This window comes from Malania oleifera, chromosome 12, assembly GCF_029873635.1.
Source record: "Malania oleifera isolate guangnan ecotype guangnan chromosome 12, ASM2987363v1, whole genome shotgun sequence".
Classification (NCBI taxonomy): Eukaryota; Viridiplantae; Streptophyta; class Magnoliopsida; order Santalales; family Ximeniaceae; genus Malania; species Malania oleifera.
The window spans coordinates 57,395,532-57,416,350 of NC_080428.1; the positions used below are offsets into that span (position 1 = coordinate 57,395,532).

Genomic DNA, 20,819 nt, shown 5'->3' on the forward strand with positions numbered 1-20,819 from the left:
GGGAGCGACTGAGCCGCAATGGTCTCTGAGCACTCGCTTAGATAAGGTCTTTCTTAGACATCAAACGTGGAATCAAGGATCCTAACAGAAGCACACCTCCGTATCAACACTATTCAACCTAGCTCTGATACCAATTGTTGTGCCGGGCACCCCACTTGTGCCAAACACCAATACTACAACTATTGCTATTGAATATAAAAGAAATTAAAGCAATTCAGAAACTAATAATAAAGCAATAAAAAGAGCAAGACAAGAAATTTACGAGGTTCGGTATAGAATTACCTACGTCCTCGGGCGTCGAAGATCAATCCACTACTTCTTGACAAAGTACAACTTTGAGGTGTATTTTACAAATGAAGAGTTGAGCTCTTTATATAGCTTCAAGCTCAAGTCTAAAAAAGACTTCTCTCCAATGTGGGACAAATAATATAAAAAATTCAAAACCACCTTTTATACTAAGGTGGAAGTATTCTACCAATGTGGGACAAAAAAAAAACAGTAGAAACAAATGAGAAGTGTCCTCAGATCTACTCCCACACATAAGACATATTTGGAGACAAATCTTTAGAAGGCCTCCTATTCTGCAGTAGATTGTTGGCGTTAACTCATAAAGGGCGGACCATGATGGGTCTATAGTATGCAACCTTACCTTGCATTTTCTGCAGTATGCTGAGGATGTTGACAAAAGAGACAACATGGTCAACTGAAAAAACAATGCTGCCATCAACACTGCAGATGAGAAACTACACACTCCCCCTTTCCCCATTAATTCCCCTCGCAACCCCCTTATCAACAGCAATATCCGTCATCCTACTTAAAGCATCCACCACAAGGACAAATAAAAATGAGCTCCCCTTGCCTAACCCACCTCTGAACCACTCTTTAGGCTGCCCAATAATTATTGCTGAAAAAGAAACACTATATAAACACTGCTTATCCAATTCCTTCACCTATCCCCAAACCCTTTCCTCCTATGGACACTATCCAAGATTAACTCACAGTGGACTCCATCAGAAGCCTCTATTGATTGTATCTTTTTTATCTCTTAATATATCTTCTTTTATTATCTAAAAAAAAAAGAAATTCAATCATAAGCCATCTCAAAATCTAATTTGAACACAATTACCATCTTCTGTTAATGACGAACATCCTCCACCACCTCATTAGTCACAAACTAGCATCCACAATCTGCCTCCTCCTTCCCCTGCCCCTCCCATTCTTATCCCATCACAAAAGCATCCTGAGCAAGCAAAATAGTATTGCTAAGGATGAATCTCAACCTATTAGCAATAATACACCCTAGATACTGAACTAATAGGCTAAAAGTGCTATAGCAATGATCAATAAATTCTCTGCATTTATTGATGCTCGTGAAATCATGCTTTGCGGGGAGGTCAGACTGGAAATTATCATGTGGTCAATATGCAACAAATGGTGAAATCTGTAGCAGACAATATCCAAGAATACTTCATCTTTTGTTGCCACTTGTAGCAGTTGCAGTATATACCAACTTGTGCCTTTGCTAGAAGCTTTTTAGCCGGGACTCCACTTCTTTTTTCCCCTTCTTGTTGCCTTGTGTTCTCACCATCCCTATTTTGACTGGAAGTTACCTTAGGAACATGTGTTTTTTGTTTTCTAATGATTGCAGTGAGAAGCATCACTACCCCTGTATTTTTTTTGTATTAAGTTTGTCTATTTGATGAGAATGGGTTATCACATAAAAATCAGAAGGATATTTACCTCTTTGGGTTCTATCTTCTTAATGATCTAGCTCTATTGTTTTAGACTATCCAACTTCTTAAATTGGTGCAATGTGAATGTCTCCCATCTTTTCAAATTTTGGAGCTTCATGCAAATTCTAGCTCCTATTTTTTTCCCTCAGGCATTTTGTTTTTTTCCTTCATATTTTGGCATCACGTGAATCTTTGGCTGAGTAACCTCTCTTGTCTAATTTTGTATGTGTTTAGTACTAGTTTTCTGTAGGATCATAGTTTTTCTTTTCATTTACCACTGAGCTTTCCCATAAAAAAATTGAGTCAAGCTGCATCGTCTGAATTTCTTTGATGTGATGTTTTTCCAGGGAAAGGAACTACGACTCAAACAACAATATTTCTTCGTCTCAGCATCATTACAAGACATTATTCGGAGGTTCAAAGATGTTCACAATAACTTTGATGACTTTCCAGAGAAGGTTCTAATTTTCATCCGTACTGTTGATAATCTGATATTTACAAAAGTCATATACACATTGTGTGCATTCCTCAATTTTCTAGAGGATCAAACAAATCATGATGCTATATATTACTGTGTATTTTATTCATTCTGCTGCAAGACGTATATATGTCTAGTGAGCAATTTATGTCCCTCATAATCAAAGTGTCCATTTAGCACGGTGCCCACTTGGCATATCTGTGGACTGGTGGAAGTGAGCATTAATAATTTCTTTTGGCAGGGACATATGCCACTGCTAATGTTGTTGGGTATTCTCTGACTAAGGGAAACTTCTTTTCCATTGATTTAAAGCTATGTTTCTCAATGATTTGTCAGGTTGCTTTGCAGCTGAATGATACCCACCCATCTCTTGCAATAGCTGAGGTCATGAGAGTGCTTGTTGATGAACAACATTTGAGCTGGAATAGAGCATGGGACATTGTATGCAAAATTTTCTCTTTCACAACCCATACTGTACTTCCAGAAGCACTAGAGAAAATCCCTGTTGATCTATTGGGCAACCTTCTCCCACGTCATTTACAGGTGCATTTTGAAAAACTTTTGCAATTTATTTTTTTGTGTGAACATGCTTGTGCCCTCTACCTGTGTTCACCACATTTTAATAATATTTTATAAAAAATTCTGTATTTAGATTATCTACGACATAAATTTCAATTTCATGGAAGAGTTGAAACAGAGGATTGGTCCTGATTACAGCCGGCTGTCTCGAATGTCGATTGTTGAGGAAGATGCTGTGAAGGTATTCAAAATACAACCCTAGACTTTGCTTTATCTTCTAATTAATAATTGACATCATTACTATTTTTGATTGACATGCAAACTTGAATCTAGGGATGTCTTAGACAAAATAAGCTTGAATACTAAATGATGAGAGTGGATGTGTGCCAATGTACCATCATATAATGTATGGCATCTGTGAAACCAGTAATAAGTTAGGAAGGGGCAGTACAGAAGATTCCATGTTGGAGGAGAAACTGGAAGAGGGACTGTTCATGACTTGAGTGATTATACGGCCTGGCACAATCAATGCTTATGAAGCATATGAGAAGAGCCAAGTAAAGAAATTGGAGATATAAAAATGTGAAAAATAATAAAATGCAATTCACTGAGAAAAATCTATTGAATAAACTGTGCTAAGTTCTATTTGAATTTCCAGCATTTTATAGGTCATCCATGGTTTTCACTAGAACTAGGATCTTCTTGAAAGTTGCATTTGTTTAATAATTAGGTCCGATCTGACTGGAAATGTGGGTGTAATGCCCCAAGTAGTACCTTTTCTACTGCAGGATGACCTATTATTTTTCTTTGTGAACACGTATGCATATTACTGTGAGTACTTGTTCATGCGGTTGCCTAAAAAAACAAAATGCGTGCACACGGGGTTGTATCTAATTGAAGGAGCCCTTTTTTCTTTCTTAAATGTGATGTGAAAATTTATTCTCTTTTTTCTAGATGAATTAGAATAATTATTGTTACTTTGTCTATAACTGTAAGTGGTACACATGGTTTGAACTATGAATACCAATAAGAAACATAAATTATGGGCATGGACATGAACACAAGATACTGCTATGACACTACTAGAACGTACTAAATAAAATAATGTGATATTATTTTAAAATATATTGCATATGGTAAATATTAAATTATATTATTTATATAACACCACACAAAATAAATGAATCATCTTCATTCTTTTTAATTTTGTAAAAATTTTCAATGTAACAAAAGGAGATTTCATTGATAAGAAAAGAATTTTCACAAAAAGGAGAAATGATTTCTCCCATAAAAAATCTGGAATAAATCCAGAATAAAAAGCTAAAAAAAGCATAAGAACTAGGGAGAATCAGAGGAAAAGATGAGGAAAAGATTCCTCCATTCTCACTGAACCTTTGAAAAGGTAGCTCCCTTAAAGCAACCAAAGCCAACACACCATAAAGAGGCCAGGTGTTGAATCTTCTCCCAGACCAGCTGCCCAATTCAATTTTCTCCCGACAAAATATGCTCCAACCATAATCCCTAAAACACTGAAAAAATTCCACTTTTCCAAAGTGCTGCCCGCTTCTTCCTTATTCCGAACCCTTCAAAAGAAATAGACAACATTCCTTCCACCGACACCAAACAAACCCAAGCTTTTCTGAACACACCAAATAATTTATTCCAGATTCTCCAAGCATAATCACAGTGTAAAAACAGACGGGGTGCCATTCAGAATTCAAATAACAGAGCACACAAACATCTGGAGATAAAGCCTTCAAAGGTCTCCTGATCTGCAATGAGTTATTAGTATTGATTTTACTAAGAACAATCAGCCACATGAAAGCCTTAATTTTTAGGGGGAGAGCTTTAGCCTACCTGATAATGAATACAGGTATAAACAAGAAATGGAACGGGTCAAAAACTAAAAAAGGGATTTACAAGAATACAACCCTGAATGATCCGAAGCCCAAGACCAAGTATCCCTAGCTGAAGAAAGATGATAATTATTCAATAACGACAACAAGGAGGAGAGTTCCGTCAGCTCTCTATCATTTAGAGATATTCTGAAATGAAAGTTCCAAGAAAGTAGAAAGCTACCTGGATCAACAAAGGAAGAAATCATACTATTCTGCCCTGCGCTCAATCGAAAGAGACGATGAAAAGATGTGGCTAGAGCATGATCCCTCGACCATGGATCTTTCCAAAAACGAATCTGAGAACCCCTCCCCACCACAAATTTAATAGTAGGAGTAAATAAGGGATAAATCTGAGAAATAGATCTCCAAGGGATTTCTGATAAACATCACAAACTACCATTGGTATCCCACCCATTCTCACCCAACCCATCCTTCTATTTATACCATGCCAAAGGGAATGATCATCTAGGCAATATAACCATTTCGATAAGAGGGCAGTGTTTTTAGGATCCAATTTCACAAGACCCAGCCCTCCCTATGATTTAAACCTACAAACCTCTTTTGACCTTACTAAATGATCCCTAAAACCCCCCCGACTCCAGTGCACGAAAAATCTCTCAAAATTTTCTCAATCTTATTAGCAATCCCCACTGGAATCCTGAGAATAGACAAATAATATAATGGGATACTAGATAAAGAGGCCAGGATAATGGTGATTCTGCCCCCAAGGGAAAAAGGTACTCCCTTCCAACCATCAAGCCTCTTAACCACTCTCTCCATTACTGGGTTCAAAACTCCACACATCTAGGATTAATCCCCAAAGGGACCCCATAATAAGTCATAGCCCAATCTAAAAGACCACACCCCATAACAAAAGTCCACATGCACATTAATACTTGATAAACCGCTTTTTCCCTTATTTATTTTAAGCCCCACACTCTCAAAGATTCTGAGGATTTTCAAAATACAGCATAAAGAAGGGTTATGATCCTCTAGAATCTCCCCACTTCCGACCCTTTCATCAACCCCCAAGCCACAATACTATCCACCATTCTACTCAACACATTAGCTATTAGAACAAACGAAAAGGTGGAAAGTGGATCACCTTGTCTAATACCTCTCGAAGCCCTAAACCAAGACTTAGCTTCCCTGTTCACTGCTACCGAGAACCACACAATAGACAAATAACCCGTTAACCACTAGTGCCAATGCTCATCAAAACCTTTTTTCACAAAAATCTCATCCAAAAAACTCCAACTAACTCTATCATAGGCCTTCTCAAATCCTAATTAAAAATGAATCCCCTCTTCTTCGTCCTACGAATATCTTGCACTACCTCATTTGCCACCAAAATAGCATCCGTTATTTGTATACCCCCTATAAAAGCACTTTGAGCTGTAGGTATGTCCTTATCAAGCTTAATCTCTAGTGCTTATAATATTATCATCAGTCCTCGTTGAAAATGTCAACAAGTTATTGTAGTTTGTTTTCTTAACTCAAACGTGTAGTGTTTTTCTTTTGCGATTGTCATGTTTTATGAATAAAGCAACATAAATTCCTTTTTTTTTTTTTTTGATAAAGGAAGAAATTTTATTAGAAAGATCAGAATGTACAAGAAAAAAGGGAAAATAGGGAGCATAAAATATTCCTTTTACATAAGTAAATGATTACAAAAGTAAATGATTACAAAGCTCATAGTTTAAGCGCAAAACCAAACTCAATGCAATAGCGCCAACTAGTCCCGCTTCATGTCTTCCAAAGAGATGTGGTGAAGGAATCCATTTTCTGACACCCACAATGATAAGATAAATCACTCTTTTCCAAAGCAAGGTATTAGACACAGCTACATATTTGAATCATCTGGTATTCCTTTCGATTCAAACCAAACATGCCAAATAATAGCCATAACATATCATTGCCATAAAGCTTTCCCATCCTTTCTTTTGCCAAAAACCTCTAAGCATAATGGTACAAAATGGCTTAAATGTGGTGGGGCAAACCTAGTTCTCATCAAATATACCAAATAATTTATTCTAGATAGCCATTGTGAAAGGAAAATTAAGAAACCAATGTGCAGAAGTCTCTCCACTTAAGCAAAGGACACAAATGTCTAGTGATGGGGCTTTATTGGGTCTTCTCTTCTAAAGCAAGTATTGGTGTTAATTCTTTGTAGTATCACAGTCCAAATGAAAGCTTTTATTTTCAAGGGAGCTTTGGCTTTCCAAGTCATTGGGTACAAAGAAAAATTATTGGCAATAAGGTTACGAGTCAAATAAGATAAAAAAAGGATTTTCAAGAGAATTCCCTTGAAGTGTTTAAGATCCAAACCGTTTTGTCAATGCCCAAATGAGCGTGAGAAGAATTGAGTAACTTAATCAAAATGGCCAACTCATTAATCTCTCTCTCTCATTAAGATTTCTCCCAAAATGGAAATTCCAAGAATGCCTATATCCTCAGAAGACGAAAAATATAAATAGGGGTATCATGAAGATTGGATGATCGAAAAAGGCAAGGAAATTTAATGGACAAAGGCATTTACCCCACCCAATGGTCTTCCCAAAAACAAATTTACTCCCTATTTTCCACTGAATATTGGACTTTAGGAAGGCAAAAATAATCATAAATCTGAGATACAAACTTCCAAGGACTTGAATAAGCAATATTAATCCCCACTTTAGCATCCCACCCGTAGTATACCAAATTTACTACAAATTACCTTATGCAAAAAAGAATTTGGTTTTGAAAGAAAGCGCCTTGACCAATTCCCAACCAAAGAGGTATTTTTGGATACCAAGACCCAAGCCTCCATCTGTTTTAGGTCTACATATAGTCTCCCAACCTACAAGATTATCGCTTCTACCCTCTACCCTACTTGATTATAAGAAATCCCTCATAAAATTTTGAAGCCTTTGCACCAATCTTATTGGGATTTAAAAAAAAGAAAGGTAATACAAAGGTATAGAAGATAAACAAGTGTGAATGAGGGTAATATGGTCCCCTAGAGTGAAGAACACTCCTTTCCACCCATTGAATCTCTTAGCTACTCTCTTAAAAGCAGGGTCTCAAAGGAGTCAACATTGAGATCACCAATTAAGGGGGCCACCTAGATGCATAATACGCCAAGTCAAAACGACACACCCCACTAGCCTAACAAAAGGATCTACATTAATAACAAGACCCACAGACCACTCTTAGAAAAAATTAAGGGCAAAAGACACTCCTCCTCCCTTGAGGTTTGCCAAAAAATAGGGACCTCCCTTGAGGTTTTTAAAATCCTACAAACCTCCCCTTAAGTTTGAATTTATGGACACCCATACCTCCTTATGCCAACTTTCTATTAGTATTCAAACGGAAGTTAAAAGATAAATTTTTTTTCCCCAATTATACTCTTAACCCTCAAGAGCTACTAGTTTCTTATGTGTTAATTTATTTTTTCCATTTATGCCATCAACCCTCAACACATAGGTTGCTAGATTTTTTATCTGTTATTTGAAATATATTTTATATATTTTATTCTGATCATAGGTAAAATCGTAGGAAATTTGATGGGAGGTGTGAATATTGAAGCAATTGAGAGCTAAAAAATTATTATTTTTGTTTTCATTTTGATATGGACGCAAAATTGAAGGCTGATTTCCATTTGATAGAGATGTCTCTTTTGTTTTGAAGGTAGGCAACGTGAAATTGGCTTAATAAGGGTAAAGAAGGGGAAAAATTTTTTTAAAGGCAAATGAACCATGCTGCAATATGTAATTAAAAGCTAAAAGGGAAAAAAATATTTTCAAAGGCAAATTTTAAAATGTTGGCAGCATATAATTGAGGGAAAAATAGGGTGAAAGTTATTTTTGAAGGCATTGTGTAAATAAGGGCATAAAGGAAAAATAATTACAGCCACATCATGTGTAAGAAGCTAGCAGTTCTCGAGGATTGAGGGCATAATTGGAAAAACAATTAATTTTTTTAAACTAACATTTGAATACTAACAAAAAGTTGACATGAGGGAGTATGGGTGTCCTTAAATCAAACTTGAGGGGAGGAGTGTGGTATTTTAAAAACCTCAGGGGAGATCCTTGTCTTTTTGGCAAATCTCAGGGGAGGTGAGTGTCTTTTGTCCAAAAATTGACTTTTAGCTGAGACACTTTGTCAAAGATTTGTAAGATGGTTAACAAATCAGAGAAGCATTCTTTATTATCTAATAGGAAGAGAATTGTATCATCTACAAGCTAAAGATGCGAAATGATGCAATCCTCATTACCTACCTTTATCCTCTCTACCAACTCTCTATCTCCACTTCTTTTAATCATTCTCCTCAAACTGTCCCCACAATAGTAAATAGAAAGGGAGAGAGAGGCTCACCTTGTCTTAGACCCCTAGATGCATGAAACCATGGCTTAGCCTCACCATTAACTAAGACAGAAAAAGCCAAAGACGATAAACACGCTTTAATTCATTTTCTCCACCTCAGGCCATAACCTTTTCTAGCAATAACCTTATCCAAGAAACTCCAGCTCACCCTATCATAAAAGTTTTTTAAAGTCCAATTTCAACACAAGCCCCCTCTTATTTCTTGGAACAGCATACTCTCAGTCACCTCATTAGCCATCGAATCAGCATCTAGGATTTGTCTATTACCTATGAGTGCATCATTTTTTGTTTCATATATTTAAAAGTAAGCATTGAAGGAATCTCTATGGGGTGCCCCTAGAAGTAATATAAAAGAATTTAGTTTGATCAATTATTTTGAGACACCTACTGCAGCAACTCTAGTCACTGGTGTCCTTTCAAAATTTAGTTTATTTCTTAACCTAAAAAAGGAACATAAAGAAGACAATTGATTTATTATATGCAAATTATGGCAACACATTGACTGAAAAACAGATCATAACCTCATAAAGCAGTTTGAACTTCTCTCTAATTATATCCTACAATTTTTTAACTGATCAGTCACCCTTGTTCTCACATAATTCCCTTCCCACCCCCCACCCCCCCCCCCCCCCCCCCCCCCCCCCCCCCAAAAAAAAAAAAAAAAAAGGGTCTATTTTAAAACACAAAAACACCAAACATGAGTAGTTTTAAATTAGAAAGCACAAAAACTAATTTCTTAATATCTATGCATTCACGGCTATTGGTTCATAGATCACCAAAGTCTATGGTGAATTTTGAGGTCAATGGGAATGGTGATGATATACTTCACTGTTGTTGCTTAATGTTGGGATATACATGAGTGAGTTTGAAATAAAATGCACCCTTTTGTAAGAATATTGGAGATTGTAAATTCAAACCAACAACTTGAGTTACTGGACACTCCTCTATCCTTTCATAAGTGGTCTAGGGATTTTTTATGACCATAACCATCCTTTGAACTCTCGAGGAATGCTGTGAATAATGGATCCTTTCTGTTGCTCTTGCTGGATTTTTTACATTCACATATGAATTGTGTTGTCGATGGGAGATTTCTTGGAGTTTGGGGTACTAGAGGGAGGGAATGGGAGAAGTACTTCTAGTCAATGGTTTTTTTTTTTTGGTGAGAAAAGGTTGTCTCTTGGGGATCCTCAGCAGTTTTTTCTAGGAAATAAAGTAAGAAAATTAGAAAGAGTGGCGAGACTCTGAAAATAAATGGGCTCTTTGCAGTCTTTATATGTAGTATGCAGATATGGACTAGTGCAATGTGAATCCGCACAACAATCGACAGTTTAAAAAAAATGAACGTACACAAACTCTCTACAATTTGTAAATATAAAGCGATGTGGAAATGCACAACTCTTTATAGTTTTGAATCTGATCCAATGCGCACAAAAACATGGCTCTTTACAATTTTGTAAATATTAATTGATACGATATGAATACACACAATTCTTTGCAATTTTAATTATGAATTGGTGCAATGTGAATACACACAACTATAGACTATTTGTGTAAATGAGCCAGTGCGATGTGAAAACACAAAACTTTGTATAATTTTTAAATATAAACTGATGTGATATGAAAGCATAAAACTCTTTACAATTTTAAATATGAAATGTAGTCAAGAATAGTCATTTTCCTTGGTGCATTTAATGCTCTGCAGGTAATGAAGAAGGTAATATTGAATTTTTTCTTTTCACTTAACAAGAGGAGTGGATTGAGGATTCACCCAGGCACCTTCCATAGCCTTCACTGCTGCATTTCTGCGCGAGAGGATCTCTTTTGGCCACTAAATATCGCTACAACTAATCCTAGTTCGACTGATTTTTAATCTTGATGGATCTTACAATCGATTCCCACCACACTAGTTGCATCAGCATCCCACCCATTTGCTTGCATGCCAAATTTACTCTTGATGACTTTATGCCAAAATGAATTAATTGTCGATTGGAGCCCTTGTTTTGATTGAAATAAACAAGAAAATGTCACATATTCATATGCAATTTTTCTTTTGTAACTTGATTATGGTTTGAAAATTTAGGACAATTATTTAAAGTTATGATTTGCTAGGTTTTAGGATCAAGGGTTCGAGAAGAATTACGATTGTTGAAGTAGGGAAACATGACTGATATAGTTGTATTGTAAGTTTTGCAATACTAAAAAAAATTCAATAGGGTAAGAATGAGCAAATAGAAGTATATAGATCTCACACCTAGAGTCCATCAAGTGTCATGGCTAGGTATCACGAGCCCACATCAGATGTGTACTATCATGTTCTTGGGCTTATAAGGATAGTTTGGGCTCCAACTATGTGAGGTGCCTTTTATGGGGCAAAAATATGAGGATAGTGGCCAAAATGAACAATACATCACTGGAGTTGAGCCAATACAATTACATTTGCTATATGAGCCACCCAGGGGCTTTGTCATGTCGGTGGATCCTACACAAAGGTATAGTTCCTATGCAATGGTGTGGGTCACTTTGATGAGGGCTTTAGAGATCAGATGGGAGAGCTTGTCATGATCCCACATTGGATGTGTAATAGGAAACTCTTAGGCTTATAAGGGTGGCTCAGGCTCCAACTACGTAAGGTGCTTTTTATGGGACAAAACCATGAAGCTACTGGACCAAAAGTGGAGAATACCTCACTAGAGTTGAGCAACCATCACATTAGGGGTGAATTCCACAATCAATTTGTTTCATTGTTCTCTAGAAAATTTTTTCTATTGAATTAAATTAAGTGTATGTAAATATATAGGTGGGTTTATTAAGGTGTGGTTCAATGCACTTCCTACCAACGTCTTAAATTTAAATTTCGACTCAAATTTACAAAGCTCCAAAAGTATGAAAATTTCATAAAATTTTTTGATTTTGATGTCAATTTAAATCTGGATTTGAAAAAATAACAGAAATGAATTGTAAAGTATGGAATTCTTTTATGAAACAATATAAATGGTTAATAGACATAATTATTTTAGTTTTAGGACTAACATATTACAAGTTAAATACATCTATGTTGTGTATGAGGTGGAAAAGTTGTAATATAATATGTTATCAAGCATATTTGTTAGATAATTTGCATGAAACATCCAGTTAATACAAGTGAAATTAATAAATCGTTAAATATTATTTATTATAGAAATAGTGATAATTTAGACATGAATGGTTAAATAAAATGTTGTTGTAAGTTTATTTTTTCATATAATTTCAAAAGCCCTCATAATAATATTTGGTTTTGATAAAAAATAAAATAAAATAAAATAAATTAAGAGAGAAATTTCACTTCACTCCTAAATCTCTTATTCGAATTTTGAGGAAATTTCATTCCATAGTTAAAAATGTCAAGTTTTGCTAAAATTTTGAGATTTGATAAATTTTGGATGATTTGTTGAGATTTTGACAGAAATTATGTAAGATAGAAATCAACCACCATTTCGATTTTGAGGGTGACGGAAACCGGAAATTTCGACAATTTTGTGGAAATTTAAGATCATGCTCCCTACTAGGTTCAAATGTTGATGTATGGAAGTGCTTTTGTGCGTGCATAGTTGCATGCTTTTTCTTGAAGCTCATATGGTCTCAATTATTTGTGTTACTTTTTGGGTGTTTACTGTTACATTTTATGAATTTTATTCTTATTTCCTTTGAAGCATTACCTGGTGTTTGATTTTAAAATTTGATATTTAAATTGTTTTTGGTTTGATTGGTTTGACAGAGTATTCGAATGGCAAATCTATCAATTTTATGTTCTCATACTGTGAATGGTGTTTCTAGAGTACATTCTGAATTACTGAAAGCAAGGGTATTCAAGGTGATTTTCTTATTATTATTTTATTTTCCAGTTTTCCAGCTGTAATAAAAGTGAAAGTATTCAACCTTGGCATGTGTAAAAATCTCCACTTGGTTAATGTTGCAAGGGAGAATACATAGGAAGTAGAATGCCTGGATTCAAAAGAGAAATTTCAAGAAATAACACATCTATTCACTCAATTGATAACAAATGAGGATTCTTTTGTTTACTGGATTCTAATTTTTGTTCTGTCCCTTGAGACTAACAAGGGGTAGCGCAGGAATATTCACCCGTTGTCCATCAACTACACCTTTTGACTTGAGCTTTGGCCCTCACTCACCCTCTGTGGACAAACGTTTCGGAGGAACCCTTAGGATTTTAGGGCATTGGATTTTCACCAATGTTTGCGTTACTCAAGTTGCGTGTGTTTCCCTCTAAGCTTAAGTCACTAGACTGCCCCTTTTTAGCAATGGCATTAGAGTGAATCTTCAATTGTATGAGATCTTGATCTCACAAATTGTTTAAAAAAGAAAAAAATATTGTTGAAATACGAGGGTGAAAGTAATCTGGGGAATACAGGAATATAATGATGTGTGTGTGTGTGTAAGGAATATAATAGAAGGCAATCCCTTGTCACAATCTATATTTAACTCTAGATATAGATACTTTGTTTTACCCAGAGATATTGATGGTTGGATTGGGATGCCTAAGCTTGACCCATATTTTTGAGGATTGAATAATTAAAATGGAACCAGCCTAGTTAGAATAGCCTCAGTGTGAACCTAAGAAGTGTGGATTCAAACATGGGAATATGGGATATAGAGGTAGTGGATACACAACAAAAATTCTTAAAATTTTGAAATATAATACAAGGATATGTGTATGGTTAAGTATTTATTTTTACATATATACATTACTATTTTTCCATGTTGTATGTAAAACTTATATATATGTATCAAGATTAAATAAAATCTATAACAAGATATATATATATATATATATATATATATATATATATTTTAAAATCATGAATATATGGATAGAACTTAGAATTACATGTCATTTTTCTCATACTTCGAGTTAAGTTCTTTAAATATTTATTAACAATTCTAAAATAAAATATTTTTATAAAAGAAAGGATGCGATGCAAATGATTGTAGTTTTCAGCTACATGTTAAAAAAGAATCATTGGTGTTGCAATTGGGAACATGGCGTTTGGTGCATTGATTCAGAAATGTGGAATTTGAACAGAGCATGGCCCAAAAGTATATTGAATTTTGTCCAATTCCTCACACTTTTAAATCCACAATTTGAATCCCACACTTCTAAACAAAATGTTAATCCATTTTCAATGTGAAAACATCTATATACAGGTATAAGATACATAGCAGATGTGTCAATTCTGATGTATTTAACACACTTTTGAAGTATTTGTCATGTATTTATCAGTATTTGATATGGATAGTGTAGATAAAACTACCCTTTATGTAAACTCAATCTGGTTAGAAGAATTGGTTTGTATTTATATTAGAATATAATTTAGGCATAAAAAATTTTGTTTTCTATCCTGATTCTTATGATTGACCTCAGCACCGATGAAACTGTTATGCTTGTGATGGTGAACTTGCTTAATTGCTATCTTTGTAGGATCTTGAAGTCTTATTTGTTTGCCTTGTGCAATAGTGGTCTTCTGTCGGTTATTTTTTTTCTCCTTAGACGTTCAATTTAGCAAGGCCATCTGATCATTCGAAGAGTGTCTTTGCAGGATTTTTATGAGTTGTGGCCTCAGAAATTTCAGTACAAGACTAATGGAGCTACTCAGGTAGAAAAGACAACAAGTCCTGAATGTGTTTGGCTTAGTGGTTGTGCCTTTGCCGTTTTACAATTTTCTGCTTGTTCAAAAATGGGGTCTATCAACATAAATAATTTCTTGCCCAACGGGTGTTTTTATTTTTAACTGGGCGACTCTGGACTCAAATGAGTAACTATTCAGCCCTCAAAGTTGCAGTGCATGAATTATTTCTTTGAGCAAAGCGATTTTATTATCCCAACCTTGTCTGTTAATTTTTTACCTATCTTCTGCTTAGATGTTTTATTCAGATACCTCCCTTTGTGTTAAGACTTGAAGTATTGTGTAAGATTGGAAGACCTATCACAATGATAGGTCTCTCCCTCTATTTGTAATATATAACTAGTGCATAACAGTGACCATAATAACGTTACTAACTCATGCTTGCTAACAAAGCAATATAACACAGTAAAACTCACCCTCAAGCTGGATCATAGATATCATATGCCCCTAGCTTGTTACAAATAGATTTAACATGAGCACCCTAGGGCTCTGGTGAATAAATTAGCAAGTTGAGCTTCATACTTCACATTGGTGGTCATAATGAGCTTTTGCACAAGTCTCTCTTGAGCAAAGTGACTATCAACTTCAATGTGTTTTATCCATTTGTGGAAGATTGGGCAACATGAATAGCAACTTGATTATCACACATAAACTCCATGGGCCAAGAATGTGGATAACCGAGTTCTTCTAGCATGTTCTTTAACCAAACAAGTTTACATGTAGCATGGGCCATGGCCTTATACTCTAACATAGTACTGGGCCACCATTGTTTGTTTCTTAATTGTCCAGGATACCAAGTTACCACTGACATAAACACAGTACTCAGTTGTGGATTTTCTATTGCAAGATGACCCAGCACGATCTGCATTTGTGTTATGCTGAACATAAGTGCGACCTTGATCTTGATATAAGAGACATTTCCAAGGTGCATCTATAAGGTATATCAATATATGAATGACTGCATCCTTGTGAGCTTTTCTTGAAAAATCAAGAAATTGACTCACAAAACTTGTTGTGAAAGATATATATATAGTCAAGTAACTATGAGGTAGTTCAAGTTATAGGCCGGCCAGCAAATCACCCACATTTTTTAGCACTAACTTGCTGATAGGATCTATGGGTTATTAACAGGTTTGGATCCCAACACTTCAATCTCGTCTAAAAGGTCCAGAACATGCTTCTTCTATGACAAAACAACCCTGTACGAGATCTGGATACTTCTTTGACCGTATAAGTATTTTAATAACCCCAGGTCTTTGGTCTAAAATTTAGTTTGTAAAAAATACTTCGAACTCTGGATACCTTCATCATCATCATCACCACTGATCGCAATATCATCCACATACACAACAAGCAGAAGCTAGAAGTGCGTGACGATAAAATATAGAGTGATCTATTGCACACTGCTGAAGACTGAACTAAAGTACTGCTGCATTAAATCAACCAAGCCATGCTCTAGCAGACTTCTTTAGACCATACACGGATTTTTGAGTTAACACACTAATCTCGACTACCCCTAAGCAACAAACACTGGTGGTTGTTCCACATAGACCTCCTTTATCAACTTGTCGAAAGGCATTATTCACAGATAATTGATCTAGAGGCCAATGATAGATAGTGGCTAAGGAGATGAATAGGAAAATTAAGGCAAGCTTGGCAAAATGGGATAATGCATCATAATAATCCAAACTGTACACCTGAGTATATCCTCTAGCAACAAAGCAGAGCTTCAAACAAGTCATGGAACCATTTGGGTTGACTTTCAAGGCATACACCTACGAAAACCAAATCTATCAGAAGGAAGAGGTACTAGTTCCCTATTGTCATTATCCTGTGATGCCTTCATTTCTTCGACCATTGTAGTTCTCCACCTAGAATGGGATATAAGAAGAGCAATAAAAGATAGATTACTAACGAAGCAATAATATGAGGGTGTCAAGAAATTGGAACAAAGGAAATTATAGATAGGATGTTGGGTACATGGATATCAATAGGAAGATCACCATCTTAGGAAATGGATCGTCATAGGAAACCAAATACATAGAAATAGAAGCCAGAGGAGGCTCTCCTCCTTTGAGTCACTGTTGTGTGTACACTTGCATAGGATGATTCAGGAGACAAGAACTCGAATTAGATGAAGCCATGAAGGACTCAAATCTAGAAGGCTAGGTAGAGTAAGGGACTTCTTGAGGTAAGAAGAGCTCAAGGAATCAAAATAGTATGGTGTAGATTCAAACAAGGCAATCTCAACATAAACTAAAAATGATGTAAGGTATTATTATGGCAACAATTTCCCTTTTGAGTACATGAGTAGCCCAAAAAATACTTTTTATAGCACAAGGATCCAACTTGACCACCCTTGGGATTAATTGATGAACAAAGGACACACACTCAAATGTATGAGGACATTGAGGAGGTAAAGAGAATAAAGGAGCATTTGGGAAGATAACAGTGTAGGGAATTTTACCACCAAGAATGGATGATGGCATTCTACTGATAAGAGAGTATGCACTAGCCAGGCAGTGAGCTCCATATCACTCCAAAACACTTTGGGGGCAATAATCTAATGAATCTATGAGTGATTTTAAGGATATGCTTATTTTTCCTCTTAGCAACACTCATTTGTGGAGTTCGGGCATAAGATGATTGATGATGCATAGCAGACTTAGAAATTAGGTACTAAAGTACTCGTTAGTATTATCACCATGGTCTTAAATTTCTACAAAATTGTTGAAATTTTCGTTGTTCCACAACTGTGAGTTGAAATGGTAGTCAATTTCTATCTTGCAAAATTCTTGTCAAAATTTCCATGAATCAAATGAAATTCATTGAAAACCTGAAATTTTAGTGAAATTTGGCGAAAATTTAACTATTATATAAAATTTCCTCAAACTTAAAATTTGAGATTTGAAACCCCAATAGAAATTTCTCTCTTAATTAATCTTTTTTATTTTTGAAACTAAAGATTTTTGTAAGAAGGATATGAATGATAGCTTTCATTTTGAAATTGTACGGAAAATTAAACTTATATACTTGCTACAACATTTTATTTGGTCAATAATATTTAAATTATTGATATTTTGTATAATAATATTTTTCTAATTTTTGAATTTCATTTACTTTATTTGAATATGTTTAATAATATTACTATATTACACTTATTGCACCTTATACACCACATACAAGTAGTCGACGTATTTTATCTATAATGTTTTAGTTCTAAATCTTGCATTATTATGTTTATTGATAATTTTTAAAGTTTGATAAAAGAATTCCATGTTTTATTTCCGTCATTTTTTCAAAATTGAAATTGAAATCAACACCAATATTGAAATTTCCAATCGAATTTTTGTATTTTTTTATAGCCTCAAAATTTTAGTCAAAATCGAAATTTAAGACCTTGATTATTACTAATAAATATTCTAATAGGTAGACCAGATCGATTCTTTATTTCATAACAAAAGGCACAATAGACATGAAATAACTTAGAGCGATTCTTCATTAAATAAAACCAAACATTCTTGAATAGTCATCTAGACATCTACGACAAAGTTTTAAAAGAATTAATTGAGGCTCACCTTGAGGCTTGTTGGAAAGGCATGCCTGAAACACCTTTAGCCCAATCTAAAATACTAAATTCCAAAATGGGAATAATGGAAACAGCACAATAGATATGAAATAACTCGGAGCGATCCTTCATTAAATGAAACAAACATTCTTGAATAGTCATCTAGAAATCTACGACAATGTTTTAAAAGTTAGTTGAGGCTCACCTTGAGGCTTGTCGGAAAGGCATGTCTAAAACACCTTGAGCCCAATCTAAAATACTAGATTCCAAAATGGGAATAATGGATTACACACTAATGCTTATACCTTTGTACAAAAGGCACACCTTTTGCGCCTTTCCAAGTAAGGCTTAGACATTTCGGTGTGTGATTCTCAAGTTAGATTTGGTTAGAAAAATTTTAATTTCATGTTTATATAAATGAATGTCATAATATGAGCAGATTTCTAAAACTCTTGAACCTCTTGACCTTTCCAAAATAATTGAGAGATGTGTCTAATATCTTACAACATGAAAATAATTTGAACTTTGTAAAGTTGTAGCTCTCTTGTCATGATTTTTGTAACAAATTCAAGTTTTTTTGAATAATCAACAAGTAATTTTAAAATTATATTTGATATTTTTTCATTATATTTTTATTTTCTTTAAAATATATTTAATTAATTTTCTGATTTTATCTAAAAATGAAAATTTCAAAATGCATATGCGCCAACGCTTTAAGGCTTATGCCTCGCTTTTAGTGTTAAAACGCCTCATCTTATGCCTTTGCCTTTTAAAACATTAATCTACATAAATAACAAAATATCAAAAACCCCCACTTTGGCACAACTCGAATAGTGCCTCATACATTAGAATGGACTAACATGAAAGGGTTTACTGCATGTTTATTGACTCAGGAAGCAAATGAGACACAATGATGCTTTCCTAACGGACAAGATTCACAAAGTCTAGACACATAACTCAAAGTATGACCTAGTTGTTTTAACTTGTAATGAAGGATGATCAAGGCTACATTGGAGTTGGAGTAGTGTAGCAACAACAATGCATGCACTAGGAAGAAATAGGGACTCAAAATATATGAAGTCCTCCAGTCTCATGTCCTCTGCCAAATGTCTTCCTCGTCTTCAAATCTTGAAGAAAAAACAAGAATGAGGAAAGGATGTTACTAAACAATTCATGGTTTTGTAATCTTGCTAACTGATGTAAGTTTGAAGGAAAACTTAAAAGTATATAAAATAGGAGAAAAAGAGATAGAAAAGTGGGATTTACCATCCTTATTCCCGTAGTGACATCCCATTTGTAAAGAGTGGAAAAGAAATTGGCTATACATGTCAAGAGATTAAAAGTTGTTAAATATATAATCCAAGTATTAGTATAAGAAATACGAGACGATAGTCACTATTTGAACAAGAGATGCAATGGGAATAGAAACCTGCTAGAGGATGCTTGATACTGTTGGAACTTTGAATACTCTTTCTTTGACATAGATATAGTACGTTGCTCCCCCTTGCTGAACTAGGAAGAGTAGAAATTGTGGTGGCTGTGTTGGTAATGGGTGGCGGTTTATCGTGAATATCCCAACACTGCTTAATCATATGACCTCCTCATTCAACAGTTAGTGAACTTGTGTGAAGGGCCTCTACTGCTTCTATCCCTTCCACCACAACCACTTGAACCATCCCAAGAACTTGCCAAACCTGTAACAAGAGCAGTCATCTTAGGTAGAGGTTGAAACACCACAACCGAAGGCTGAGGAATGTGTGTTGGAAGAAGCACAAAGAATGAGAAAATAAAAATCAGAAAAAGATGGCATCTTTGCACTACCAAGGATCTGCGACTAGACAGCACTGAACTTGGCCGAAAAGATTGCCATATGTTCCCTCCCTCTACTTTTGCATATCATGGATGTTGGATGTTATGGGTTGAACAATGATAAGTTTCTTGCGGATGCGCTTCATCTCTGGAAAGTATTTTGTGACACTCTTTTCTCCCTATTGTAATGTACTAAATACTCCAGGGATAGATTGTACCTACGTGTAATGTTAATGGAATATAAGAGCTTGACATAATCTCAAATATCCTCATGTACGACTGCACATTTGTGCAATCTGGGGTTCCACTGAGGTCATGAACCCATACATTTTTCTTTTGTTGTGGGCTCGGATTGAAACAAGTGTTTAAATTTACCTAAGCTTGTCAAATAGATCTCGACAGTCTTCTGCATGTAATTCTTCCCATCCAACTTCTTGATTGTTATATGTGGCAGTGATGGAGGGAATGTACTTATAGGATTCATGACTCCATCCCAGCACTCACAAACAAGACCAACGAGGAATGCTGTTGACAGAACAACCACAAACAAGGTGAACAACTGGAACAACCACAAATGTGTCACAAACAAACTAGCCTAACACTGCCATAGCTGCAAGGAACTCAATTACATTGACATACAACTCTAATAATGCCAAAAAATCATTGACCTGTGCTGCGTGTGAATGAACAAGAAAATTTGGATCTTTGAACAGAAAACATGACCCACAACTTGATGTCATAGATTTTAGATGGATTCAAGGCATGGTG

At 35.2% G+C, this 20,819-nt stretch overlaps 1 protein-coding gene across 1 annotated transcript in view; it reads left to right on the top strand.

Moving 5' to 3' along the window:
- Positions 1 to 20,819, top strand: part of LOC131144155 (uncharacterized) — a 91,236-nt gene that overhangs the window by 62,210 nt on the left and 8,207 nt on the right. The window contains exons 9-13 of the mRNA XM_058092595.1: positions 2,081 to 2,191; positions 2,548 to 2,754; positions 2,864 to 2,971; positions 12,748 to 12,843; positions 14,588 to 14,644. Of these exons, the coding sequence (XP_057948578.1) occupies positions 2,081 to 2,191; positions 2,548 to 2,754; positions 2,864 to 2,971; positions 12,748 to 12,843; positions 14,588 to 14,644 (579 nt within the window). The remainder of the gene's footprint in view (positions 1 to 2,080; positions 2,192 to 2,547; positions 2,755 to 2,863; positions 2,972 to 12,747; positions 12,844 to 14,587; positions 14,645 to 20,819) is intronic.